The sequence below is a fragment of the Pan troglodytes genome, chromosome 1 (assembly GCF_028858775.2).
Source record: "Pan troglodytes isolate AG18354 chromosome 1, NHGRI_mPanTro3-v2.0_pri, whole genome shotgun sequence".
Lineage (NCBI taxonomy): Eukaryota > Metazoa > Chordata > Mammalia > Primates > Hominidae > Pan > Pan troglodytes.
The window spans coordinates 118777393-118805285 of NC_072398.2; the positions used below are offsets into that span (position 1 = coordinate 118777393).

The window sequence follows — 27893 nt, forward strand, 5'->3', positions numbered from 1 at the left end:
CATTTACTGAGCATCTACATGCCTGGCACTATGCTGGGTGCTGAGGATACAGTGATTAGTAAATAGACACATAAAGCACTACAGGTTTGTACAGTTTCTAAGGCTGAAAAGCAGACAGGTTATCTTGGTAAAACTATAAAAGAGAAAACGAGGTCATCCTCTGATTTTTCCATTAGAGGCAGCTGTTACCTCCACTCCTATCCTAATTATGAAGGGATTGAGACAGATGATAAATGGGGCAAAGAAGTGAGAATAACAACAGGCAATTAGCAGTGACAATTAGAAATGGGCTAAAACTACCAAAAGTAAGAATTCTTAATCTGGGGTCCAGGGAATCTGTGGATGTTTTCATGGGATCCTTGATCTCCCAGATATTATATTTCAAATTTTGATATATGGATGTATATACATTTATTAGGAAGTTGCTCTTATCAAGTCTCAAAGGGGTCAGCGTTCAAAAACAGCTAAAGGCCACTAAACTAAAAGAATGAAATTCTGCCGGGCGCGGTGGCTCACACCTGTAATTTCAGCACTTTGGGAGGCTAAGCGGGGGCGGATCACCAGGTCAAGAGATCAAGACCATCCTGGCCAACATGGTGAAACCCTGTCTCTACTAAAAATACAAAAATTAGCTGGGCATGGTGGTGTGCGCCTGTAGTCCCAGCTACTCAGGAGGCTGGGGCAGGAACTTGAATGCAGGAGGCAGAAGTTGCAGTGAGCCGAGATAGCGCCACTGCACTCCAGCCTGGCGACAGAGTGACACTCTGTCTCAAAAAAAAAAAAAAAAAGAATGAAGTTCAAGGTCTAGACATCAGATCGAGAAACTAAGGGAACTATTTTGAAAACAGAAAGGTTTCACCAGTGTCCCTAATAACACACAATGTAGGTGGCTACCTATAGCAAGTATCAGTATGTCCTCCATTTAATTTCAATGGAAACTGCAGAAATACCTTAGTTAAATAAATTAAAACTAATGAATGACTTTCAAAATGTATGATGACCTCTTTTTTTTTTTCTTTTAACATACCTTTAAGGCTTCTATAACAAGGTCCCTTGCTTCAAGCTCTCCTTCAAGAATACTAAATAGTGTCAGGAGTTCAGGCTTGCTGAGTTTTTCCAGATTCATCTTGAAAGCCTGAAACAAAGGTAACAATCAGACAATCTCCAAAGACATAGTTAATTTGATACAATTAAAGAAAAAATAAAGTGAGAGATAAGAGCAATTATAGTATCAAATGCCTTAATAAAGGAAATAGTTGAAATTAAATAGAAATATGTTTTCTGATGTTAATCACAAATTGAGCAACAACAGAAAGTAAAATTCACTTTAATTATTGATTTCACTACCACTCACAAAGATCAATTTTTCATCATATTTCCTCCAGACATGTTTACAAACAAATATCCTAGGAAATCTCAGAAAGAATTAGCCGCTAGGGCTGGGCGCAGTGGCTCATGCCTGTAATCCCAGCACTTTGAGAGGCTGAGGTGGGCGGACCGCGAAGTCAGGAGATCGAGACCATCCTGGCCAACATGGTAAAACCCCGTCTCTACTGAAATACAAAACATTAGCCGGGCATGGTGGGGCACGCCTGTAGTCCCAGCTACTCGGGAGGCTGAGGCAGGGGAATCACTTGAACGCGGGAGGCAAAGATTGCAGTGAGCCGAGACCACGCCACTGTACTCCAGCCTGGGCGACAGAGTGAGACTCTGTCTCAAAAAAAAAAACCAAACAAGAATTAGCCACTGATTTTTCAGGTAAAATTGTGTTATAATGAATACTATTTCTCTGAAAAATTGATAGACCATCAAAAGATTTCCCAGTTTTAGATAACCAATTTCCAAAACTGTATATAAAACATTCTGATATCCCTCTTCAATTGGTTAAAATAAAATTTGGGAAAAGAGATAATGTTTGGTGGGAGTATGGGAGAAATTTTTCTTTTAAATTGTCTGCTTTCACAGACAATAGCTAACACAATATTTATATCTTATATAGTAAAATAGACTTAATTCAACTATATGCAAACCTACTTTTAAATGAATTCTCAAAGTATAGTGTTTAAACATCTTTTTTTATTTTTTTTTGTTTTAAGACAGGGTCTTGCTCTGTCACCCAGGCTGGAGTGTAGTGGTGCAAACACGGCTCACTGCAGCCTCAACCTCCTGGGCTCAAGCGATTCTCCCGCCTCAGCCTCCCAAGTAGCTAGGATCACTGATACACGCCGCCACGCCTGGTTAATTTATTTTTTATTGTTTGTAGAAATGGGGTCTCCCTGTGTTGCCCAGACTGGACTCAAACTCCTGGACTCAAGTGATCCTCCCACCTTAGCCTTCAAAGTGCTGGGATTACAGGCATGAGCCACTGTGCCAGGCCTGTTTAAACATCTTAATTGGCTAGGCTACCAAAAACTGAATTTATCTGACTTGGTAAGTTCACATTTCTCTGAGAATCTGCATGTTCCAAAGTATGTTAAATGGCAAATTGCATGACACAAACTCAATCCTTTCTACAACACTAATTCTCACAAACCACATAAAGATACAAGTTAGACTGCCGTACAATCTTAGCCTTCTGACCAGTGTGTATGGTAAGATATATTTTATAATTTCCAAAGTAGAACAAATATTTCTCTCTCCACTTTTTATTTTCAAATTGCCACTCTTATGGAAAGTGAATCACAACATGACCAGTTCACACATCCTCCAGTAATTTATCACTCTTTTTAATTTTGGGGGGCACACAAAAAAAGAATTGATTCCTTCCAGAGCTACTGCTTTTAAGTGAACATGTATAAAATGCATACTTCACTTTGTTGTTAGATTGTGTTCCAGGACATGCTGTCCAAGTCTTTTAAAGCACAGTAAAACATCTTCGATGTAACCTCAGCTCTAACTGCTAATTTTCTTTTTTTGAGATGGAGTCTCACTCAGTTGCCCAGGCTGGAATGCAGTGGGGTGATTTCGGCTCACTGCAACCACCGTCTCCCAGGTTCAAGTACTTCTCCAGTCTCAGCCTCTGAGTAGCTGGGATTACAGGCAACCACCATCATGCCTGGCTAATTTTTGTATTTTAGTAGAGACGGGGTTTCACCATGTTGGCAAGGCTGGTCTTGAACTCCTGACCTCAGGTGATCCGCCCACCTCAGTCTCCCAAAGTGCTAGGATTACAGGTGTGAGCCACCACACCTGGCCTTTTTTTCTTTTTCTTTTTATTTATTTATTTTTTTGAGACAGAGTTTTGCTCTTGTTGCCCAGGCTGGAGAGCAATGGTGCAGTCTTGGCTCACTGCAACCTCCGCCTCCCGGGTTCCAGCGATTCTCCTGCCTCAGCCTCCCAAGTAGCTGGGATTACAGGCACATGCCACCATGCCCAGCTAATTTTTGTATTTTTAGTAGAGATGGGGTTTTACCATGTTGGCCAAGCTGGTCTCCAACTCCTGACCTCAGGTGATCCGCCCGCCTCGGCCTCCCAAAGTGCTGAGATTAAAGGTGTGAGCCACCACGCCCAGCCTCTATTTTCTAACAAGTGAATTTCAGCAACTAGTAAATGATGTTCACTTTAGTATCAGGGATATATCTGATAACATTTATTCTAAAAATAAAAATAAAAACTAAAACAAAACTAAACAAAAAAATTCTAACAAACCTAATAAAGCTACACTTTATTAGAGGTTATATTGGAAAGAACATGTAGCTTGGTAGTCAGATGCCACATCTGCATCTTCCTAGTTGTGTGACTGGGCAAGTTATCTGACTCCGTTTTCTAATCTGTGAAAGGGGGATGATGATATTTAACTCATAGGGCTGCTATGAAGATTAAGTTAATAAATGTAGAACATCTTACCACATTGCTGATACCTGGTTTCATTATTAGTAACTATTATCCTGTCTCATTTTTCAAAAGAATTTAAGAAAGGCACTATCAAAAACTGCAGACAGCCAAGATCGATGACCTCGGAAATAACTTCAGTTGCCCTTTTGCAATTGGGAAGTCCTTCTTGGTTCTAGTTTAAGCTTCTAAGTAAAAATCAAGTATTATTTGTTAGATTCTAATAAAATAAAAATAAGAGGTACATATACAAAGAACTAAATTATATTGTACTTAAAGTGTTCGATATGTAAAATGAAACAAAAAGTCTTTGATCTGTTATGATAAATATACATCCTTATAAAAGAGTAAAATTAAAACAGTCTTCAGAGTCACTTTAATTACAAAACAGTCCAGCCTAGGCAAGAAAAGGTTCTATTCCTTGTCAATGACAAAGAAGAATTCTTTTATTATCTCTGTGTTTATAAATCACTTCTGCACACAAATGTTAATAACTGGAACATTTCACTAATATGTCCCAACTCGGCTAGGCATGGTTACCCACACCTGTAATCCCATCCCAGCACTTTGGGAGGTGGAGGTGGGAGGATCACTTGAGGTCAGGAGTTTAAGACCAGCCTGGCCAACATGGTGAAACCCTGTCTCTACTTAAAATACAAAAAAATTAGCCAGACGTGGTGGTGCACACCTGTAGTCCCAGCTACTCGGGAGGGAGGCTGAGGCAGGAGAATCGCTTGAACCTGGGAGGTGGAGATGGCAGTGAGCCGAAATCACGCCACTGTACTCTAGCCTGGTTGACACAGTGAGACTCTGTGTCAAAAAAAAAAAAAGGTACCAACTCAGCTTAGTGTCTACATGAACACAATATAAATATTACACAGGAGGAAAGAAAGGCCACTGCTGTGTAATGTAAGAACCAACAGATCTGTTTTTGCATATTCCAATAACCACCATTTATAAGTATTAACATTTAACAGTTCCTTCTGTTCTATGCATTTGAATGTAATCTCAATATATAGACACTGCAATAAATTTTTGCCTGAAATATAAAAGAATGACAGTAAAACTGCATTAGATTTTAGGATAGCAGTGATATTCTTGGAGGTAGGGGTGATACTGACCTGATAATCGGCAGAGTCACACTTCAGTCCTCAAGTATAAACTTACAGTTTTCTTCAGTAAAAAATTGGGAAAATTGCCAAATATATTTAAAATGCCATTAGCATGGTGGAAATGTGTCCAATGCTGCAAAATAAGGAGAAATTTATTGTTCATGTGATTATACTATAAACAACTTGGTAAATCCCATTAATGTCAACTGTCATCGCTGATGAGGTCTGACAGCTGTAGGTTGATAATGACAAGAAAGAAGAAAATAGCCAGTTCTTCAAGTTTAAGTTGAATAATATATGAAAAATACCAGGAATCTGACTTCCCTTTTGCAACTAAAATAAGGGAAGGTAGAGGCTTTTGAGATCTTTTCTACTTTAAGATGTCCACTGCCATTTTAACTTCTGACTTTTCTCTTCCTGAAATGACAAAAACCTATTTGCTTGAATCACCATGACTTAAGCACAATGCACTTAGATTTAGCCGGGCGTGGTGGCAGGTGCCTGTGGTCCCAGCTACTCACGAGGCTAAGGCAGGAGAATGGCGTGAACCCAGGAGGTGGAGCTTGTAGTGAGCCGAGATTGTGCCACTGCACTCCAGCCTGGGCGACAGAGCAAGACTCCATCTCAAAAAAAAAAAAAAAAAAATCATAATTACAACGGAAATTTTTAAACTGCCAAATTCATATAAGGAAAATTCTCATCTCCTCACCTCCCAACAATCCATAAACAAACAAATCAGCCTCTTAGCATCTCGACTTTGTCTATAAAGGCTGATACACATCCCCACAGTCTATAAATCTGAAATAACCACTTGTAGACAAATTGTGTGGATACATTATCATACACTGTGGTATAGACAGCTATAGCTGTATATATTTTTCACATTTATGATCAGATGTTAAATGTTAAATTATATGTAATTTTTTGTTTATGATTTCCTAACAGTGTATTAGACCCAGCAAATTTTAATAAAAATGATAGGCTTTAAATTTTATTTGATAAAATGTAATCTTTGCCTTTTATTTTAAGGCACTAAGTCTGAAAGCCCATTTGAGTTGCTGAAACCTAACAGTCAAATGGGGACAGTGTCAAAGGAAGAAATAATGCTGCAGTAAGTCCTTGGTTGCTTCATTAAAACAAGAATCAGTAATTAAACTAATTACAGATCTCTCAAGTTAGGACAGGAAGTATGAATTTGTTATACAGTCAAGAATATAGACCCAACAACATATACACAAACCACTGCATAAGCTATTCCAGCAATTTCTGCCCAATATATGGGCAGAATTATGTGGCCAAGGATATTCAGAAAAAGGGTATTTCTAGCCCCATATTCATTATCAGAAAAACTGACAGATTTTTGGTATGCCACATGGTGTCTATAGACTCACTCCCTACTTATTTTCTAAGTAAGCTGTCACTTGTCATCTTCATCATCAGTGACTCTGAAGGACAAGATCAGTTCAACTAGATGCTCAGCTCATTCCTTCCAAGACCCGAATTACCTTAGAGTTTAGACACAGATATTTCTAAGTCTATGGATTCATTCCCTACTTATCTTCTAAGTAAGCTGTCACTTGTCATTTTCATCATCAGTAACTCTGAAGGGCAAGATCATTTCAACTAAATGCTCAGCTAATTCCTTCCAAGACCCAACTTTCCTTAGAGTTTAGACATACATATTTCTAAGGAATGCTACAGTCTATAAATCTGAAATAAAAACCACTTGTAGACAAATTGTCTGGATACATTATCATACACTGTGGCATAGCCAGCTATAGCTATATTAAGCTTTATAGTTTTCTCAATAAAAAATACACATATAAATATATACAATAAAAAAGATAAAGATATTTATTTTTAAAAAAGATATTTTAATAGCCTGGAAAAATAAACCCATTTAAGGGCTAAGTATAACACTTTTTTTTTTTTTTTTTTTGAGATGGAGTTTCGCTCTCATTGCCCAGGCTGGAGTGCAATGGCACGATCTTGATCACCGCAGCCTTTGCCTCCCGGGTTCAAGCTATTCTCCCACCTCAGCCTTCTGAGTAGCTGAGATTATAGGCATGCGCCACCATGCCTAGCTGATTTTATATTTTTAGTAGAGATGGGGTTTCTCCATGTTGGTCAGGCTGGTCTCAAACTCCTGACCTCAGGTGATCCCCCCACCTTGGCCTCCCAAAGTGCTGGGATTACAGGTGTGAGCCTCCGTGCCCGGCCTACACTTATTTTTATGTTATCAATAAGTGATTTCAAATGAGCCTGCCCAGCATACCATTTGGTCTATTCACAGGTTTCATCCCACCATGAAATCTTAGCCCAATAGCCAGGACAGCATGAGTCTTTTCTAGATGAACTTTCTTGTGCCAACAGTCAGAAGTTATGGGTATCAAAAACTGCATCCCCCCAACTACCCCACTGTGCCTCCTTAACTGTAGTACTGATTTTGCCTAGAAGTATGTTGGTGTGGCTCTGCTCATTTTATTCTGATATTTTCCCCTCTCTGGATACTATCCGAGCTCCACTTATTCTGGTTTCGGTTATGCTTCTTCTTTCTTGAAGAAGTCCCAGTTTCTGCTCTGAAATTCTGACTTAATTCTATAAGATAACAAGCATTGCTGCTGCCATTTTACCATATAGAGACTGAATGGCGGAAAAAGAAACACCCTAAACAGCTTCTATAGCCATGTAAGCAGTAGGACAGGGCAGGACAGGGCAGGGCAGGGTGGAGTACAAGCAAGATGTTTGTCTGTCTATTATCTGGGTGTGAGCATATCTACATAGAACTGAGGCTTTATTTCTTTCCAGGTGGTAGGTTTTTCCACATAAGGTAGGAAAACAACATTTTTAGATGAGGCTTAGATAGCTCCTGACATAGAAATGCCTCAAAAAAAATCTATATAGATCTATTTAAATAAATCAACTGGATTAATTTTTTTAATCAGTAATTTTACCTAGGAGAGCATTCTTGCAACGCTGGATAAAAATCACTTTTTAATTATATACTCAGATATCGAACTTAAGAAATTTATACTCAGCTACCAAATTTAAGAAATTTATATTTGGACTACAAATGACTCAGATTAAGGTCATTCAGTGAGTTTTTAGTATTGGTGAGCAAAGTGATTAGTGATTAGCGAGCAAAGTTATAAAGGAAATTGACTCCAATTATGTAAAGACTCCTTTTTTTTTTTTTTTTTTTTTTTTTTGAGACAGAGTCTCGCTTGGTTGCCCAGGCTGGAGTGCAGTGGCACAACCTTGGCTCACTGCAACCTCTGCCTCCGCAGTTTAAGCAATTCTCCTGCCTCAGCCTCCTAAGTAGCTGGGACTACAGGTGCGTGCTACCACGCCTGGCTAGTTTTTATATTTTTAGTAGAGACGGGGGTCTCACCATGTTGGCCAGGCTGGTCTTGAACTCCTGACCTCAAGTGATTCGCTCACCTCAGCCTCCCAAAGTGCTGGGATTATAGGTGTGAGCCACCACGCCCGGCCCGTAAATACTCTTTCAATACATATAAGCCAAGCCAAAATATAGGAGGCCAGTAAATTCTTAAAACTCAAAGAGCCAAGATGGACACGTGAAATGGGTGTTTTTGATAGTTTCCCACTAGATCATGTACTTTTCTTAAAAACCCAGTGTACATGAAATAATAATAAAAAAGAAACTTGCCACATTTACAAATACTAAATCTGAATATGAACAGAAATGCACTGCTATTTTAAAAAATGCATTCAAAGCTTCAGTTAATAGGGTTGCTCCTTAAAAAAAAATTAAAATGTATACAAAACAACCTCATATCGGAGGTAGAAGGTGTTGACACACTACCTTGACTATCTCAAAAGATTTAAGATTCTAATTTTTCAGAAGGATTATTTATTCATTTGGGATAAAAGAGTGACAGCATTCTAAATGGTCCCTTTCATTCCTCTTTGGCATTTAAGGGTTAGGCTAGGAAGTAAAACATGTCAATGTGCCACTAGAAAATAATTTTCTGGCTGGGTGCAGTGGCATATGCCTGTAATCTCAGCACTTTGGGAGGCCAAAGCAGGAGGATCAATTGAGGCCAGGCGCTCAAGGCCAGCCTGGGCAACAGCAAAACAAAACAAAAAAAAAAATTAAAAAAAAAAGAAAGAAAGTAATTTTCTGATTAAGAAAGCAGATCTTTTGTACATTTTTTAAAGAAAGCTGTTTTTGAAGGGCGTGGCTCACACCTGTAATCCCAACACTTTGGGAGGCTGAGGCCGGCAAATCACCTGAGCTCAGAAGTTTGAGACCAGCCTGGACAACATGGCAAAATCCTGTCCCTACAAAAAATGCAAAAATTAGCCAGGCATGGTGGCATGTGTGCCTGTAGTCCCAGCTACTTGGTAGGCTGAGGCAGGAGAATTGCGTGAGCCCGGGTGGTGGAGGTTGCAGTGAGGCAAGATTACGTCACTGCACTCCAGCCCGGGCAATACAGCGAGACTCTGTCTCAAAAAAAAAAAAAAAAAAAAAAAAAGAAAGAAAAAAGAAAGCCGTTTTTGTTACTATTTACAAAAGTTCTAAAATCAAGGTATAATAACTGATCTCATTTTATTCAATTCCAATATTAAACAGTATATATCTCAAATCAAGCTTCTCTCAGATGAAGGTGAAAGATATTACTGGAATATTTGGATTACTATAATACATGTGTTAAATACACATAACACAGGCTGACTTGTACCTCCCAAAATTCATATGTTGAAGTCCTAAGCCCCAGTACCTCAAAATGTGACTGATTTTGGAAACAGGATCTCTAAGGAGATAATTAAGTTAAAATGAGGTCATTAGGGTGGGCTCTAATCCAATATGACTGGTATTTTATAAGAAGAGGAAATAGAGATATAGACGGGTCAGAGTTAAGACAATGTGAAGACAGCCATCTTTATAAGCCAAGGAGAGACGCCTCAGAAGAAACCAATCTTGCCCGCACATTGATCTCAGACTTCTAGGCTCCAGAATTGTGAAAAAATAAATTTCTATTTTTTAAGCCACCCCATCTGTGGTACTTTGTTATAGCAGCCCTAGCAAACTCACACAACATGTTAACCACTTACTACTTTGACAGATGATTAGAACAACTGGATCTAATTGAATTGTAGGTAAGGGGGATCTAAGCCTTCCTCTTACCATGACAGCACTACAACACAGTATTTCTCAGAATGCCTTATTTTGCCTTATCAGTCTGTTTTTTCCCAGCCACATTATAGACAGCATTATATAAAACAGAATGGTTTGGGAACATTTTTAGAGAAAATCAATTTCAGGATCCCACGAGGAAAGATGTTTTGAGTTATCCTGAAATATAATATGAATAGTGCACTTACAAAGAAATTACAATGGTGCCAAGGGATCAAGATGCTTGTTTATTCAATACTGCCAGCATAGACTTTGAAGCAGGCCTCAAGAGATCAGCTCTATAATTAAGCTAGTATTTTTTAGGGTCAACATTTATAACACTGTAGTACTCTATTCAAATACATAGTGCTCTATTTACATTAAAGCAGATTCCAGGTTACCAGATTATCTGGATCTATGCTTAATAGAGAAATTAATTATGATATACTATCAGCAATAATCACCACCACTTCAGAGTTCTATAGCAGTTTTCTAAGAAGAATTTAAACAATAATAGTAATAATGAAAAAAAGCTAAACATCTATGGAGCTAAACATTAATGTATGCCAGACAGTGTTCTAAGTACTTGACATGTACAGGTATTAACTAATTCAGTCTTCACAACAACCTTAGGTGATATGCTATAACCATCCCCAACAAATTCATCATTATCATCATCCTCCTCATTTAACAGATGAGAAACCTGAGGCATAGAGGCTAAAAAACTTGCTCAAAGCCTCACAGCTAGTATGTGGTAGAAATGGGATGTGAACCCAGGTAAATTGACTCCAGAGACTCCCTTGGTAACCACTGCTTACATCTGATCCTCTCATTTTATCAGCCTTAGGAACTGTATGGTGGAAAAACCTCAGCTAAACAACGATTCACAAAGCTGGAAGGAGCCTCAGCAATAATCTAATTCAGCACTCTCATTCTACAGATGAGTACTGAGGCCAGAGTTGTTAATGTGAATACAGTTAAATAGAACTAGGTCTAGCACATGTTTTTTTTTTTTTTGAGACGGAGTCTCGCTTTGTCACCCAGGCTGGAGTGCAATGGCGCGATCTCGGCTCACTGCAACCTCCGCCTCCCAGGTTCAAGCAATTCTCCTGCCTCAGCCTCCTGAGTAGCTGGGATTACAGGTGCCCACCACCACGCCCAGCTAATTTTTCTATTTTTAGTAGAGACAGGGTTTCACCATGTTGGTCAGGCTGGTCTCAAACCCCTGACCTCGTGATCCACCTGCCTTGGCCTCCCAAAGTGCTGGGATTACAGGCGTGAGCCACTGCGCCCGGCCGCATACATGTCTTTTTAAGATCCAGTTTAATTCGCTTTCTGGGACAACGTAATAGGTATCAGGTTTTTATTTTGTTTAGTTCTAAGACTCATGCAACTCTGCTATATCTCTCTGTGAGTGTGAATGTGTAAGTGTGTGTGTGTACACATCTGTCTCTTTCTCTGTCTCTCATATATGATGTCAGCAAGATTTATATGTATACTGAAGAAAAGAAGGAAGTAGCCTTATGCCCATAAACAAACATTCAGATATCTCTTCCCTCAAATGAGAACATTAGTGCAAAGCTATTAAAAACAGGTCTGGGCTGGGTGCAGCGGCTCACGCATGTAATCCCAGCACTTTGGAATGCCGAGGCAGGCAGATCACCTGAGATAAAGAGTTCAAGACCAGCCTGGCCAACATGGTGAAACCCCATCTCTACTAAAAATACAAAAATTAGCCAGGCGTGGTGGCGCACACCTGTGATCCCAGCTTCTCAGGTGGCTGAGGAAAGAGAATCGCTTGAACCCGGGAGGTGGAGGTTGCAGTGAGCTGAGATTGCACCACTGCACTACAGCCTGGGAGACTCTGTCTCAAAACAAGAACAAAAGGTCTGTCTACCTGGATATCTGTTTACACCATCTCAGGTATTCTCATCTGAGACAAGGCCAAACTAGAACTACATTAGTTAAGCTACTGGAATGGATGTTAATGAAAATGAATAACAACTTTTATATTAATAAATTTTTTATCATTGAACATTTTAAAAAAGATATGTCTTTTAACATCAGAATATTATTACCAGGAAACTGAATCATTACATTTTTTTTGTTTGTTGTTTTTTGAGATGGAGTTTTGCTCTTGTTGCCCAGCCTGGAGTGCAATGGCGCAACCTCGGCTCACCGCAACCTCCGCCTCCTGGTTCAAGAGATTCTCCTGCCTCAGACTCCCAAGTAGCTGGGATTACAGGCTTGTGCCACCATGCCTGGCTAATTTTGTATTTTTAGTAGAGACGGGGTTCCTCCATTTTGGTCAAGCTGGTCTGGCACTCCTGACCTCAGGTGACCCGCCCACCTCAGCCTCCCAAAGTGCTGGAGTTACAGGCATGAGCCACTGCACCCGGCTGAATCATTTCTACATAATTTGTTAGATAGCTTTATTTCATTTAAATGAAATTGTAACATGATTTCAATCAAATATGTATCTGACCGTCTCTATTGTCTATCTGTCCATCAGTCCCCTAAATTTTTGCTTTTCTGAAATAATGCCACCATAACTTGTAAAATACCACAAGGGAACAATAACATGTAGATTGATTATTTTCAGTAAGATGATTCATGGGCCACAATTCTAGAGGCAGCCTGGAATGCAAACCCTTCAAATGCTAATGTAGGATGATGACGTCATTGATTCCACTAAGATTCCACACTGGGGAGAAACTCCAGAGTATGGTATGAAGGATTAACCATCAAACAGTTAAGGAATCTGTGTTTTAGCGATGCCCATAACCTGACTTTATCTGAACTGCAAAAAAAACTTCAAATAATCCTCTAGCAGAAATAAAACTCGTGATGTTGTTTTGTCTTCTAAGACAGATAACTGACATAAAAAAAGTTTAACAATTGAGTATCAGTTGAATATTTCCAACAACAAGCCTGGCAATTGTTGTTCTATGGTTCTTCAGGGACAGTAATTCTGCTGGGAGACAGTGTGTTATAGTGGAAAGCACATGGATTTTGGAATCTGACAGAGCTGAGTTTGCATCCTGGCTCTGCCACTTGCTCTTTGATCCATTTAACCTTTGAACTTCAGTTCTTTAGCTATAAAATGGACATAACAATACATACTGTAACAGGAGGCTGCATGGTTTAAATGAGTTAGTGACTGGTCAGCTTCTCATTTCTCATCCTTAAAGAGCATACTTTTTGGTTTCATCTGCAAGGATAATGAAGTTTTCCTTTTCCAATGGGTCATCATTGTCTATCATTCACGTGTCTAATTTACAAACCAAAACAAGTTTACTTCTGACTTCTGGCAGGTTGATCTGCACCAAAAAGAAAGAGATGGCCTGGCCAGTTCCTGGGAAAGTCAGTTTAGAGACATGTTCAAGCCAATTGTATCTGCACAATACTTGGGAAAAGAAAAGGCCAGCCTTCTGCTTAGATTAGTTTTTTGTGCCTTTAGCATACAGGTAAACGCATACCTTTGCTTCCACTGAATTTTAACAGGTTTTAATCAAGTCACAACTTTAACTTGTGATGACTGAGAAATGGGTTTCCTGAAAATATCACAGCTATTTTTTTACATTAAATTAAATGCATAATGGATATGTATCTACATTCGTAATTCAAGAGCAGTTATCACATTCTATTACATCAATTCATCTGTTTACATATCTGTCTTCTGTCTCACAAGACTCTGAACTCATCTGAACAACTACTGTCTATTCAACTTGATCACACTTAGCACTAGCAGTCTCCGGTTCAAACAGATACTGAAAAAATGCTGGTTGGAAAGAAATGTACAGCACTTTCAATCTCAGCCAACACAACTGGACTTTACCTTTTAGAAAATGGGAAGCCACTCAACATTTTTAACCTGGTGAAAATCATAACAAAAGCATAGTTTTAGGAAAGTTAATGCTTACAGTACAGGGCTGACTTGACTGAAGAGAAAATGGAAACAGAAAGAGTAGTCAGGAAAAAAATTTAACAGCATAGGTATGAGGCAAAAATGTATGAACTAGGATGGTAGCAATAAGAATGGAAGAGACTGACAAAAGAGACATTAAAAAGAATTTACTTAGTTATTTAAGAATTTACTTACAGTAAATGACGGATTTTCATTTAGGGAGGTAAGAGGGGAAATAATCCCAGATCAGCTGAGGTTTTGAGACTGGGTGACTAGAATGATGATACCATTAGCAAAAACAGGGATGTCAGAAATGGAACTGGGTTTACTGGGGAAATGATGACTGTGATACGAGACAGGCTGAATGAGAAGTTATTTGACCCCCAAGAGGAACGTGTTAAGAGTCTGTTAGTGTGGTGATGGCTAAGGGTTTAGAAGTGAAGAAGTCTTTGGGGATAGAGCCTTTTAAGGAAATTTATTCTGTGCCCTCAATTTAAGGACAAGAGGCAACAAGATGAAACTGATATATAGGGCTAGACCAGATCATTGTTATACCCTCAAACATTAAGTCAGTTAAGAACTAGATTGGTTCTGTTGTTACTTCTGTAGCACCTGCTGTAACAGAAAGGACTATTTAGCAGAAACCAAGTAATGAGGGCCTCCCTGGAGCCCCCATTCTCCAACAAAAAACCCAGTTTGTGCTTCTTTCTTTTTCCTATAACTTACCTGTCAGTTATCCTTCATCCTTCTCTCCATTATAACTTACAATTCTTATCTCGTGTTAAAACAATTTATCCCTGCTTCTACTTTCTGTTCTCCTTCCCTGGCTCTCACTTTTCTTTTTTTTGAGATGGAGTTTCACTGTTGTTGCCCAGCCTGGAGTGCAATGGCGCGATCTTGGCTCACCACAATCTCCGCCTTCTGGGTTCAAACGATTCTCCTGTCTTGGCCTCCCGAGTAGCTGGGATTACAGGCATGTGCTAACATGCCTGGCTAATTTTGTATTTTTAGTAGAGATGGGGTTTCTCCATGTTGGTCAGGCTGGTCTTGAACTCCCAGCCTCAGGTGATCCACCTGCCTCAGCCTCCCAAAGTGCTGGGATTACAGGCGTGAGTCACCATGCCTGGCCTGGCTCTCACCTTTCTACGGTGGGTAGACCCAGAGCACACTTCAGCTTCAGCCTAGCCTTTCCCAGCAGTTTTGCACAAAGAATCTACGCAGATGCTCCCGAAGCTTATGGTCAGGAGTCTTTGTCTGTAGACCCACCCCATCATCCTGTGCTTTCCTATTTTCCTTTCTTGTTTCTATTAAACTCAGTAACAATTAAGGGTTGCATTCTTTAAATTCAGTAACAATTGAGAACTATATTCTTTGTGGCTCCAGAAGTCAGAAAGGATTCATTAAACAGCAAATGACACATTTAGATTGGAAGTTCTGGCTCTGTACCTGAAATGTAGAGTTTGGAAATAACTGGCAAAGATGAGCCATATTACAGCGTATTGCATTATCTAGTTCAATGCCTCTTTGTAGTCTTGTTTTCTTCAACCCACAAACTCCCGCCCTTCATGTTCCCCCACCTCTACTCAACTCCCCTATCCATGTTTTCTTCTCACTCCAGTTTTGGTTGTTCCTATCATCGCTCCTTACTTTGGGGACAGTGGGGGAGGCTGTCTTCAAAAGTAAGGTAAAAACCACTTTTAATCAAAATTACCATTAAAAGTCCCTTAAATTTCACAGAAGGTATAACTCTGCACGGTAATCACAGTATCTACAAAACCATTTATATGACATTCAGGATGATGCTACTTAAAGACAGTAGAGCTTAGAGTGGAGCAACTGACAATTCAGAAAGAAGACATCGGCTAGCTGAATCCCTTGCCTTTCTTTTTTCCTTGGACCAAAAAACTCAAGAAAGATAATCTGCATGACAAAATTATTAAATACACACACTCCAAGACAGATACACACTCTCCTAAAAATCTTTGGCTCAGATGCTTGAGATCATGACATATGCAAACAAGCTTTGTTTCCCTCTATTCAGGACTTAGTCATATGTTGAAAAATTTAAAACAAAACCAATCAATAACTAAAATCCAACACTAAGTCTTCACCTTTGCTAAAATGCTGAAGGGGTAAAATAATGTTTAATATTAAATTCTTTAACTCACATGCCAAGTGCTAATAATAATAACTGTCAATTACTAAGTGCTTCTTATATCCTGGGTACCTTGCTTTGTGATATGTGCACATGTATGTGTGTATATTCATGTAATCCTTTTTTTTTTTTTTTTGGTGACAGAGTCTTGCTGTGTCACCCAGGCTGGAGTGCAGTGACACAATCTTAGCTCACTACAACCTCCACCTCCTGGGTTCAAGCAAATTCTCATGCCTCAGCTTCCTGAGTAGCTGGGACTACAGGCACGTGCCACCATGCCTGGTTAATTTTTGTATTTTTTTTTTTTCTTTGAGACAGAGTTTCGCTCTTGTTGCCCAGGCTGGAGTGCAATGGCACGATCTTGGCTCACTGCAACCTCCGTCTCCCGGGTTAAAGCCATTCTCCTGCCTCAGCCTCTGGAGTAGCTGGGATTACAGGCATGTGCCACCACACCCTGTTAATTTTGTATTTTTAGTAGAGATGGGGTTTCTCCATGTTGGTCAGGCTGGTCTCAAACTCCTGACCTTAGGTGATCCGCCTGCCTTGGCCTCCCAAAGTGCTGGGATTACAGGTGAGCCACTGCACCTGGCAATTTTTGTATTTTTAGTAGAGACAGAGTTTTGCCATGTTGGCCAGGCTGGTCTCAAGCTCCTGGCCTCAAGCGATCCATCCGCTTCGGCCTCCAAAAGTGCTGTGATTACAGGTGTGAGCCTCCGCACCTGGCCTATTCGTGTAATCCTTAAAGAAACCTCTCCAAGTTATTTCTATCTCACAGCTGAGGAAACAGACTGAGCTACGGTGAAGACAGAAAATTTTTCTCTTGCCCTGGATCACACAGTGAACAGTAGCACAGTTGGGATTTGAACCTAGGTTTGCCTTTAAAGTCTGTGTTGTAAATAATTACATTCTCCAGGCTCATGATAAATAAGCCATTTTCTCACTAAAAGGCTTTAAATTGAACTTTGGAAGATTTAAATTTTAGTTATTAGCAGCAAATATTCAGAAATTTTAATTTTGTTAATTTTTTATTTTTTGAGATGAAGTTTCTCTCTTCTTGCCCAGGCTGGAGTGCAATGGCGTGATCTCGGCTCACTGCAACCTCCGCCTCCCGGGTTTAAGCCATTCTCCTGCCTCAGCCTCCCGAGTAGCTGGGATTACAGGTGACCACCACCATGCCTGGCTAGTTTTTGTATTTTTAGTAGAGAAGGGGTTTCACCATGTTGGCCAGGCTGGTCTCAAACTCCTGATCTCAGGTGATCTGCCTGCCTCAATGTCCCAACGTGCTGGGATTACAGGTGTGAGCCACCATGCTCGGCCAAATATTCAGAAATTTTAAAATGGCCTTTAGAAAACATGCTAATAAGCCACTCCTGGGGCCAACCAGCATAGACTGAACAAATTTCCTCTAGAAGCATATCTCTGCTTCCTGCTTCATGACGTCAAACACCAGTTAGATGGAAACCCCCAAGAAACACCATTCTGCTCCACTCAGAAAAACCAAGAATTCAAATCCTACGCTGCAAATCAACTGGTAGCACTGCAAATGTGATTCTGCCAAGATACAAATCCAGAGAAGACTGATTGTATTATGCCCACCACAATCAATAATCAGCCTGTATAATTACACTTAGGGACCCAAGGCTGTTCTGTGCTCCGTTCCTATTTTTAGTGTTACTTTAAAAACACAAAATCAACTAAAAATCCATTTTAAAAGTCCCAAAGTAGATCAATAACTTGTCAAAACCAAACACTCAGAAACTATTTTTTTTTTTTTTTTTTTTTTTGAGACAGAGTCTCGCTTTGTTTCCCAGGCCGGGGCGCAGTGGTGCAATCTCAGCTCACTGCAAACTCTGCCTCCCGGGTTCAAGCAATTCTGCTGCCTCAGCCTCCTGAGTAGCTAGGATTACAGGTGCATGCCACCACATCCAGCTAATTTTTTACATTTTTGATAAAGACGGGGTTTTATCATGTTGGCCAGGCTGGTCTCGAACTCTTGACCTCGTGATCCACTCGCCTCAGCTTCCCAAAGTGCTGGGTTTACAGATGTGAGCCACCAAGCCTGGCCTCAGAAACTATTCTTGAACAAAAATCAGCAATCAGTCCCTAGTGATCTCTCCTAAATTCACTTCATTCCTATCAGGTCAGATATTTAGAACAATAAAATCCTAAAATGATTAGCACTCATTACGTTCTTAAGTCTGGTTCAAATTTCATGACAGTAAAATAGTATTTTCTAACTAGCAGATTATATATATTTTTTTAACTTTTTTTTTTTTTTTTTTTTTTTTTGGTTAAGAGACAGGGTCTCTTTCTGCTGCCCAGGCTGGAGAGTGCAGTGGCATGATCATAGCTCACTGTAACCTCAAACACCTGGGCTCAAGCAAGCCTCCTGCCTCAGCCTCCCAAGTAGCAAGGATTACAGGGATGAGCCACCACACCCTGCCTCACAGATATTTCTTTATAAGAAATTCAAAATTTTAGTCACTTAAGACACTGGAATTTCATAAGACAGAAGATGGGGAAAATCAAGTTAAATGAGACAACAAGTAGGCCGTTTATACTAACAAATTGTGCCAAATCTAATCAGTACATTGCCTTTCAGTCTACCCTAAGGTGACAGCTTCAAACTAAGTTAAACAAACACTCATTAAGTCATATTATATACTAGGAACTGTGAAAGATACAAAGATGAAAAACAAAAAACTATCTGCCCTCAAAGAATTTATAATTCAAGGAGAGAGATCAGACATCTATCCTCTGCATACTATGCTTTTCTTCATCTAGCAGGACCAAACAGGTGTTGAAAAGGTTAAAGGAAAGATTTGCAAGACCCAAAAGTGTAACAAACAGATCTTGCTTACTGTGCTAAATAATAAAAGAATATTATTTGCTTTTTCCTATTAAACCTCGGCAATCACAACTTTGGTTTGCTTAGTCTCTTACCTTAGTTTATTTTCTGTTCTCTGTTGATATAATACAACTTATCTTTTTGGGATTTTCTGTTCTGCTTTTAGTTTTTTCTGCTGTTATTGCTGGGAGCTCACGTCTTACCCTTCTATTGCAGCACACATTGCGTTTGCTAGAGACACCCTCCAGTTTCTTCTTTGTACTTTCTTACTGGAGATTTGGAAACAATCACTGAGAAGACCTGTGAACACCGAGTGGCTCTGAAAACTTCAAACCTAACTATTCAAAAGTAATTATCTTTAGGAAGTCTACCTTCAGAAAGTCTAATCAAGAAGGTAAAAGACAACAGTCATTACAATCACCCTCTGTGATTCCAACTCCTTGCATTTTATTGCCATCAGCTTTGGCTATAGCTGACAGCGGGGAGGTAGACTTGAGATTGGAAGCAAAAGAAACTATGCTAAAAATATGGTAAATTTTAATATATAAAAGCGCTAGCAATAGATAATTACTGGGGATTCAACGACATTAACATGAGGTCAAAATCAATACTTTGCACCTGCTGAAATGAAGGCCACTTGACAAAACCTTTAGGAGCACACTAGAGAGGCACTTTTTGGTAAACATGAATAGCTAGAATACCTTGCCTTTATTTACTCTTATCTCTGAGATTTAAAAATTGTTCTTACTTTTCATCCTCTAAATTTTGATAGATGATCGTAAAACCAATCAAAATATACATGAATGTTTCCTGGGGGCGGGGAGGACACTATAAAAAAGGGGTTAGAGAGTTACCAAAGGACACAGGACTAGATTAATCATAAACCTAGATGACTGACCCTGAATTTTCTTCAAACACTTCCTGTCTTTTGTTTCAACCTGCAGTATACCTTCAAGGTTAACTGCAGTCTCCCTGAGCAATGGACCAGCCCACCCTAGACTGGGATATACTCATTCCGAATCCACTGCTACTTATTTACTTATGTATACTGTTTCATTTGAAAACATGGTGTTATTCATTGACTGTCAAGCAACAAATACTGCATTCCTGCCCACACAAAGCCAACTCTGCAGATATCCAACACACCCACCTCACTGTGAAATATAAGATGGCTTTTCATCAAGTTCTCAGGGAGGAAATAGGGTGGAAAAGGAAAAATGAAACGCAATTCAAACCTAAGAAACCCTTAGAGGCTGGGTTCTCCCAGAAGGAACAGAAAGTAGAAGGAAGGTACAAAGGGTGAAGGAGAGGAGGTCCTAGTTCTCCCTCTTTCACAGTCCAAAGAAGTCCCAAAACAGGAGAGCTCTCGACTCCTCACAAGAGGCCAGAGGATGCGAGGGGCTGCGGGAGGAAGACTGAGCATCAGAGAATGGGGGATGGGAAGAACTTAAGTGGGAGAAGCCGCTTCCTCCGTAAAGCTGGCTGTCTAGGTCGGTCTTTGATTTTTGCTTCGCCCCATCCCTCCTTTTTGGGAAACACCAATTTTATCTTACGGAGGAAAGCAGCTCCAGTCCCACCCTGGCGAGCAGGGACAGGTGTAGGGAGGGATGTCTGGCCTTCCGGGGGTACAAAATGGGGTTGGGGGCGGCAGCCTAGAGAATCGGTACCTGTGAGTCCTCTCCGCCAAGGCTGAGGTGCGGGGTGGGAGGCGCCTTTGAATGAGGGGTGTCAGAGGGAAGCCCCTTCTGAGGAGCTGGGAATCGACGAGGGACAAAAAGTAGCTGTGAGGACCCTCGAAGGATGAGGAGCCGCCTCCTCGGGGAATACCGGGAGGTGGAGGAGACGGCCCCGCCCCCTCAGGGGATGGGCCCAGAGGCCGTTGAGACGGCGGCGGGAGGCTACCGGTGCCCCTATCCTTGCTTTGCTCTTGAGAACCCGGCCTCCCAGCCATCACCAAGCCCCAGGGATAGTTGCTCCTACCTTTCCACGACGCTCCGGGCTCCGCTCCCCTCCGCCTCCACTCCCCATCCACAGCGGCTGAGGCTCCGCCCCCTCAGCCGCCCGGCGGGGGCATTGGCATTCACCAGCGCCAATCGCCTCCTTGCTTCTCCAGCCTCGGCCCCAATCCGCGCCGGCTGGAGGCGGGGCTTCTCCAAAGTCATTCAGGCTCCTCCCGGGGCCCCAAGATCCCTTTTGTTTGGGAAGAGCAAGGCCGGGATTGAGCTCGCGTCACTTCCGGGAGGAAGCGCCCTCCTGGGTCCTGGGCTTCAGGATGGGCTCGCGCCCCTCCCGGCTCGGGGTCTGCAACTTTCCACCTCTGCGTGGTTTCTGGGCAGGACCGTGACTAGTGCTTCGTGCTTTTACCTGACTGTACGGGGAGTTTAGGAATGGAGGGCTCTGGTGGCCTAATCGATTGGGATTTTATCCAGAATGTTAATAAATGAAGTGGGCTTTGGTGTCTGCATTAGAATGAATTCGTTGTTGAAAAACCTGGCTTCCTTGCTCCCTTTTTTTTCTTTTTTCTGGAAGCGCCTGTGGGCGTGGTGCTGGAAGCAAGGGTGCAAAGATGAAACACCTGGAGATCATCCTTCTCTCAACCACATTTTGTACAGAAGAGGATACTAACTTTGGGGGACATAAACCCAGCCGACCTGCCTTCCAGGCGGAAGTCAAATAATTGCAAATTTGTGTGGCAGGTTTTTCCACCCTATGCTTGCCAGCTGAGGCGACTGTTTTCTGTCCTTGGCCTCATTATATTGTGGGGAATGGTGTTTGCAGTGAAGTTGAAACAATGGAGAGTACAGAGGATGCAAGGAATGTCTGCCTTGTGAACACAGGAATGCAGATCTTGGTGGCAGCAAGTCTTAGGCAGGACCAAATAACTCAGAGAGGGGAGTGGATGTATAACTAGTTGTATCCCTACCTAAGGTCAAAGTTTCTGAATTCCTTTTCCACAGAATGGCTGTCAGCTCACAGATTGATTCAGCTGGTTACATTTACAATAACCACATTATTTTAAATACAATATAATAAATATTTGAGACGAATATTCATAATGCATAAATAATGTAGTACACTTAATACATTATCCCTAAACTTAGCAATTATAATTCGCAAGACAGCATTAGGGACCTAGTGCTTGCCTAGGCAGACAGTCCCCAAGGCAGATGCAGCCTGCCTCATGCAGTTTACAGTCTGACTGAGGGATGTGATCAGTTTGTGCGATTATAGTCTGAAAGAAGTAAACAAGTATTTATCATGTTATCACTGTGCCATGTACTTTCATTTAATGGTATTTGATGTCATTTTCAGTGCTGTATGAGAAATCTATCCTACAGTGTAGGATAGACATCATTGTGTCCAATTTACAGATGAGAAGATAGAGATTCAGAGAAGTCAAATAAAGTCATAGAGCTAGTAAATGGTAAAGAATTTCCAGTAAGGATGTATGACTCCATACTTATGCCATATTCTGCTCACTTCACACTGGCTCTCACATGCTGGACTAAGAATGGGCGTGGATGATGGTAAAGCAAACATTAGAGCCAGAAGGACAGCTCTATGCCTCCCCTTGTTGATTTTAGGCTTGGGAGGGTCATCTCTGTATATGAAGGATAGCAAGACTATGAGTGAAGGTGCTCAATAGCAGTGTAAGTGAATCTGGAGTAATGATGCAGGGTATACTGAACTTCAGAAAGGCATTATGCCTTGTGTTCTGAAAACTGACAATCTGAAAGCTAAGATGAAGGGCCAGGCACAGAGTAGGTACTCAATAAATACTGACTTGAAACAAAATGTCTGAAATGATTACAAATACAGAGTGTTAGGTGCTGGAGCAGGCAAAGGAACTTGAAAAATCCCATTTCCTCCTCCTCCCTTTCGCTCTGCCTATGGGTATGCAATGAGGAAGTGCCTCATCGCCTGACAATGAAGCAGATGTGGGAGAACAAGCTATTTTCTGCTGGCTTCTGAGTCACTCTAAGAGTTGTTCTAGTGAATCAGCTCCTCCCTTGTTTTTCTTTTCTTTTCTTTTTTTTTTTAATCGAGATGGAGTCTTGCTCTGTCTCCCAGACTGGAGTGCAATGGCGCAATCTCTCACTACAACCTCCGCCTTCTGGGTTCAAGCGATTCTCCTGCCTCAGCTTCCCGAGTAGCTGGGATTATAGGCGCCTGTCACTGTGCCCAGCTAATTTTTATATTTTTAGTAGAGATGGGGTTTTGCCATGTTGGCCAGGCTGGTCTCAAACTCCTGACCTCAGGTGATCCACCCGCTGGCCTCCCAAAGTGGCTGGGATGACAGGCGTAAACCACCATGCCCGGCAGGTCCTCCTTTCTTTCCCTCATTCCCTTTGTAGCTGTTAACCCACCACCACCCATTCTTTTCCCTGGCTGACTGGGTGGGAGCAGTGCTCTGTGACCTACTTCCTTTAGAGCAATGGGCAACTCCCCTGATTTCCTGGCTTCCCTTCTGCGTATTCCTAAATGAGTGTAGAAGGACTCCGCAAAAATGAGAACATCCCTGCCTTGTAGGATTCAGAGTCTTGAAGGTGTTCAGATTGCTTTCCTTTTAATTTTTCACCCCTAGAAGTAGGGAACAGGCAGGGCTTGTGAACCTCGTGTATCTTTCAGATTGTAGCAGTGAGACAGTTATGGAGGTCTGTGATTCTTCAATACATAAACCTTGTAAATAAATTTAGAGTCTGGTGCATAGGTGTACGCAGAGGTAAAAAATGGTTCATAACAATATCTTAGATTTGTATAACAAAATATAACATTTTAATGTCTATCATTTTATCAACTGGACAGTAAAATATTTATTAAATGCCTATTGTGTCAGGCAACAACTTAAAGTGCTTAAAAATTATAGATTGTGTCAATTTTTTTCCAAATAAGTAAATTTCCATAAATGTTTATTGCTGGTTTGGGGAGGCAGCAATGGAGTAAAAGAGGTCTAGGCTAGAGGTTAAAAAATCTGGAGTCTAGTTCTCATTCTGTCATCAACTATAGTAGTTTCTATCTGGGCGGCTTAAAACAACAGAAATGTGTTCTGTCTCAGTTCTTGAGGCTAGAAGTACAAAATCAGGGTGTTGGACGAGTGCAGTGGCTCACTCCTGTAATCCTAGCACTTTGGGAGGCTGAGGTGGGTGGATCACCTGAGGTCAGGAGTTCTAGACCAGCCTGGCCAACATGGTGAAACCCCGTCTCTACTAACAATACAAAAATTAGCTGGGCATGGTGGCGGGTGCCTGTAATCCCAGCTACTCGGAAGACTGAGGCAGGAGAATCGCTTGAACCCAGGAGGTGGAGGTTGCAGTGAGCCGAGATCGTGCCACTGCACTCCACCCTGGGCAACAAAGAGCGAAACTCTGTCTCAAAAAAACAAACAAACAAACAAAATCAGGGTGTTGACAAGGTTGGCTCCTTCTGGGGGCTCTGAGAGATGCTCCATCCCATGCCTCTCTCCCCTGGCTTCTGGTGGTTCCCAGTGATCATTGGCGTGTAACTACATCATCCCAATACCTGCCTCCGTCTTCACATGGCCTTCTTCTCTCTATGTCTCAGCGTCTCTGTATGTCCTCTCCTCTTCTTATAAAGGCCCCACTCATGTTGTACTTAGAGCCTACTCTATTCCACCATGACCTCATCTGAACTCATGACATCTGCAAAGACCCTATTTCTAAATAAATTCACAGTCTGAGATGGGTGCACATGAATTTTGGGGGGACATCATTCGACCCGATACACAAACCTACTTGGCAAAGTAAACTGCTCACTTAACTCCATTTAAGTTCATTGATAAAAGGCATGAAAGTAGTGGAATAATTCCTAAAGATCATTTCAGCCTATGATTTAATATAATGATATATGCTAGATACATTAATCAAGCTATCAAATTATGTGCTAAGCATTATGCAATTTTTTATATGACATCTCATTTCACCCTTAAAAGAATTCCACGAGATAGATATTAACAGTCCCCTTTTGCAGGTGAGGAAATTGAGGCACAAAGAGGTCCAAAGTCATGGAATTCATAAGTGATGAACACAGAATATTTACTTAGATCTGATTCCAAAGTGCACCCTCAAAATTACTATGCTCTATCATCTCTCCATCATGCTAAGTGGGTTAGGAAGATGGGGAATGCAACAAATATTTTCAATTTTGATTTATAGAATATTTGGAGCTGAGTAGCAATTTCCTGGAATTATGTGTAAAGTTTGGACTTATTTTATTTATTTATTTATTTATTTATTTATTTATTTATTTATTGAGACAGGGTCTCACTCTGTTGCCCAGACTGGAGTGCAGTGGCCCAATCTCTGCTCACCGCAACCTCTGCCTCCCAGGCTCAAGCTATTCTCCGGCCTCAGCCTCCCAAGTAGCTGGGATTACAGGCGCGCGCCACTACTGCCGGCTAATTTTTTATATTTTCAGTAGAGGCAGGGTTTCACTATGTTGGCCAGGCTGGTCTCGAAATCCTGACCTCAAATGACCCACTTGCCTCGGCCTCCCAAAGTGTTGGGATTACAGGTATGAGCCACCGCGCCCGGCCTGGACTGATTTTAAAACAAGGGAAAGCAAGAGAAGCGGGAATAGTGGGTGGCAATGAAGGCTTAGTAGCTAGGAGGAGAGCTATGGGCACTTACCTGAACTTGTTTCCTCATTTGTTAAATGAGATAATAGCTCCTGTCTACAAGACCAGGTGGTTGTCAGTATCCAAGCGATCTGATGTACATGAAAGTATAAGCTACCTGGGAGATCTTGCTCAATCCTCTTCTCTGAGTCCTAGGCTCCAATTAAACATCTGGGACTCCATAAGGCTCCTTCTAGCTGTGGCCCACTGGACTGGGACTTATTAAGATGCTGAGTGCTGAGTGAGCTAGATGTAGAAGTTGAAATGAATGGGAAAAGTGATGAAAAGAAATGCTTTCTTTCTTCTGGCTTGTCTTCACTATCTCCTTTTCCTCACGCTTCCCGACCCCACCCCTTCTCCCCGGGGTTGATGAGGAGGTCAAAGTCTGAAAGCCAGAGAGGGCTCTCCAAGCCCCGCACCAGGCTGAAGCCGAAGGCAAGGTGTGCCCTCCACTGCCCCCTGCATTTCTGCATTTTCTCCCATCATTTGTTCCCACAAAGGATTTTCTGGGCAGTCCTTAAACGTTGTCTTCTTGCTTGGATCTGCCCTATCTGGGGAGACTCGGGCACCAGGAAACGAGATTTCTGGGTGTGGCCCTAAAGTGTTCCCGAGCTTATTGTGCCCCCTAGTGTCGAATAGTGAATCCTGCAGCCGTCGGCTTCCTTTCTGACCGTCCCTCTGATGCCTCCCGCCCAACACAGTTTTTCCTTTTAAGGGTGTGGGCTGACAGCACAGCAGGTGGGGACTCCAAGGACTGGCAGCTCAAAAATCCACCTCAGGGACAGACAGATTCTTTGGTGTTTGGCAAAATGTAGGGGCCAGCTTGGCCATGATGGAAGCTTTAAACTCTTTTTTTTTTTTTTTTTTTTTTTTTTGAGACGGAATCTCGCTCTGTTGCTGGAGTGCAATGGCGCCGGTCTCGGCTCACTGTAACCTCTGCTTCAAGCGATTCTCGGGTTCAAGCGATTCTCCTGCCTCAGCCTCCTGAGTAGCTGGGATTACAGGCGCCTGCCACCACGCCCGGCTAATTTATTTTTGTATTTTTAGTAGGGACAAGGTTTCACCATGTTGGCCAGGCTAGTCTCGAACTCCTGACCTGAAGTGATCTGCCCACCTCGTCCTCCCAAAGCGTTGGGATTACAGGCGTGAGCCACCGCGCCCAGCCGGAAGCTTTAAACTCTTATCCTAGATTGCATTAGGGGAAGTCCAGAAGTGAGAGGGATAGAAATCTAACATTGGGTGCCTACCAGGTACATATGTGACATAAATAATCCTTGTAACCTTTGCATATATAATTATTGCTACAATCCTGAGGGGTAATTTTTATTACTTCTAGTTTTTCAGAAGAGAAAGCAAGTTCAGAGAGGTTAAGTGTCTTCCCCAAGGTCACATAATAACAATAACAATATGATAGCAACATTAGCCAATTAATTAGTGCCTACTCCACACCAGGCATATGATTTCTTTTAATCCCCACAGCAACACTTTAAAGTGGTGATCATAATCTTCATTTTAGTGATGAGGTAACTGAGATTTTAGTGTAAGAAAGGAATAACTGAGAAGCTGCCTGAGGTCACACAGCGAGGTCCTCCCGTTTCCAGTCCCACACTGTTTCCATTCCGCCATGGCCTCATGGAGGTGGTGGGTGGTAGAGGTGGGACTCGGGCCCAGGCTTGTGTGACTCAATGTTCTTTCCATTACTGCTGCTGCTCGGCAGTTCTTCCTGAGGACCAGGAAACCATTGTCATGTGGTCTTTTGGAGTTCTCAACCTGAGATGATGGCAATGAAAACACCAAGGCAGAAGTCCAAAGGATCCTGGGGACAATTTGCTCAGGGAAGCACATGACCAGAGCAGCACTATGGGAACTGCACAACAATATTGCTGTCAGGGGCCCCGGGGAGGGCCTTCAGAGGAGCTGAGTCCTGTCTCCCTCCAGTAATTCTGTGTGGAACTCACATGTTCCCCTGAAGCTGGTGGGCCAGGACGGGAAATGCAAAGCTCAAAGGGACCTAAAAGGAAAGGTAGATGGAAAATTCCTGGAAGTAGATGAGAGAGAAAATTCCAGATAGAAAATTACCAGAAATAAGCAGGGCACGGTGGAGTGTGCTTGTAGTCCCAGCTACCTGAGAGGCTGGGACAGGAGGATTGTTTGAGTCCAGGAGTCCAAGACCAGTCTGGGCAACATAGTGAGACTCCTTCTCAAAAAAAAAAAAAATTACTGGAAATATATAAGCTATACCACAGAGTTCCCAAATCATTCAACA

At 41.7% G+C, this 27893-nt stretch overlaps 1 protein-coding gene across 2 annotated transcripts in view; it reads right to left on the minus strand.

Moving 5' to 3' along the window:
- CTTNBP2NL (CTTNBP2 N-terminal like) overlaps positions 1–21539 on the minus strand; it is a 65113-nt gene extending 43574 nt beyond the window's left edge. Inside the window, exons 1-3 of one of the 2 annotated variants that reach the window (XM_513635.6) lie at positions 20974–21539; positions 4953–5076; positions 1028–1135 (exon numbers count right to left, since the gene is read on the minus strand). In XM_513635.6, the coding sequence (XP_513635.1) occupies positions 1028–1126 (99 nt within the window). In that variant the 5' untranslated portion in view covers positions 1127–1135; positions 4953–5076; positions 20974–21539. Of the gene's footprint in view, positions 1–1027; positions 1136–4952; positions 5077–20660; positions 20875–20973 lie in introns of those variants that run through there. The other variant, XM_001158090.6, reaches the window with a different exon arrangement.
- Positions 21540–27893: the final 6354 nt, after the last annotated feature.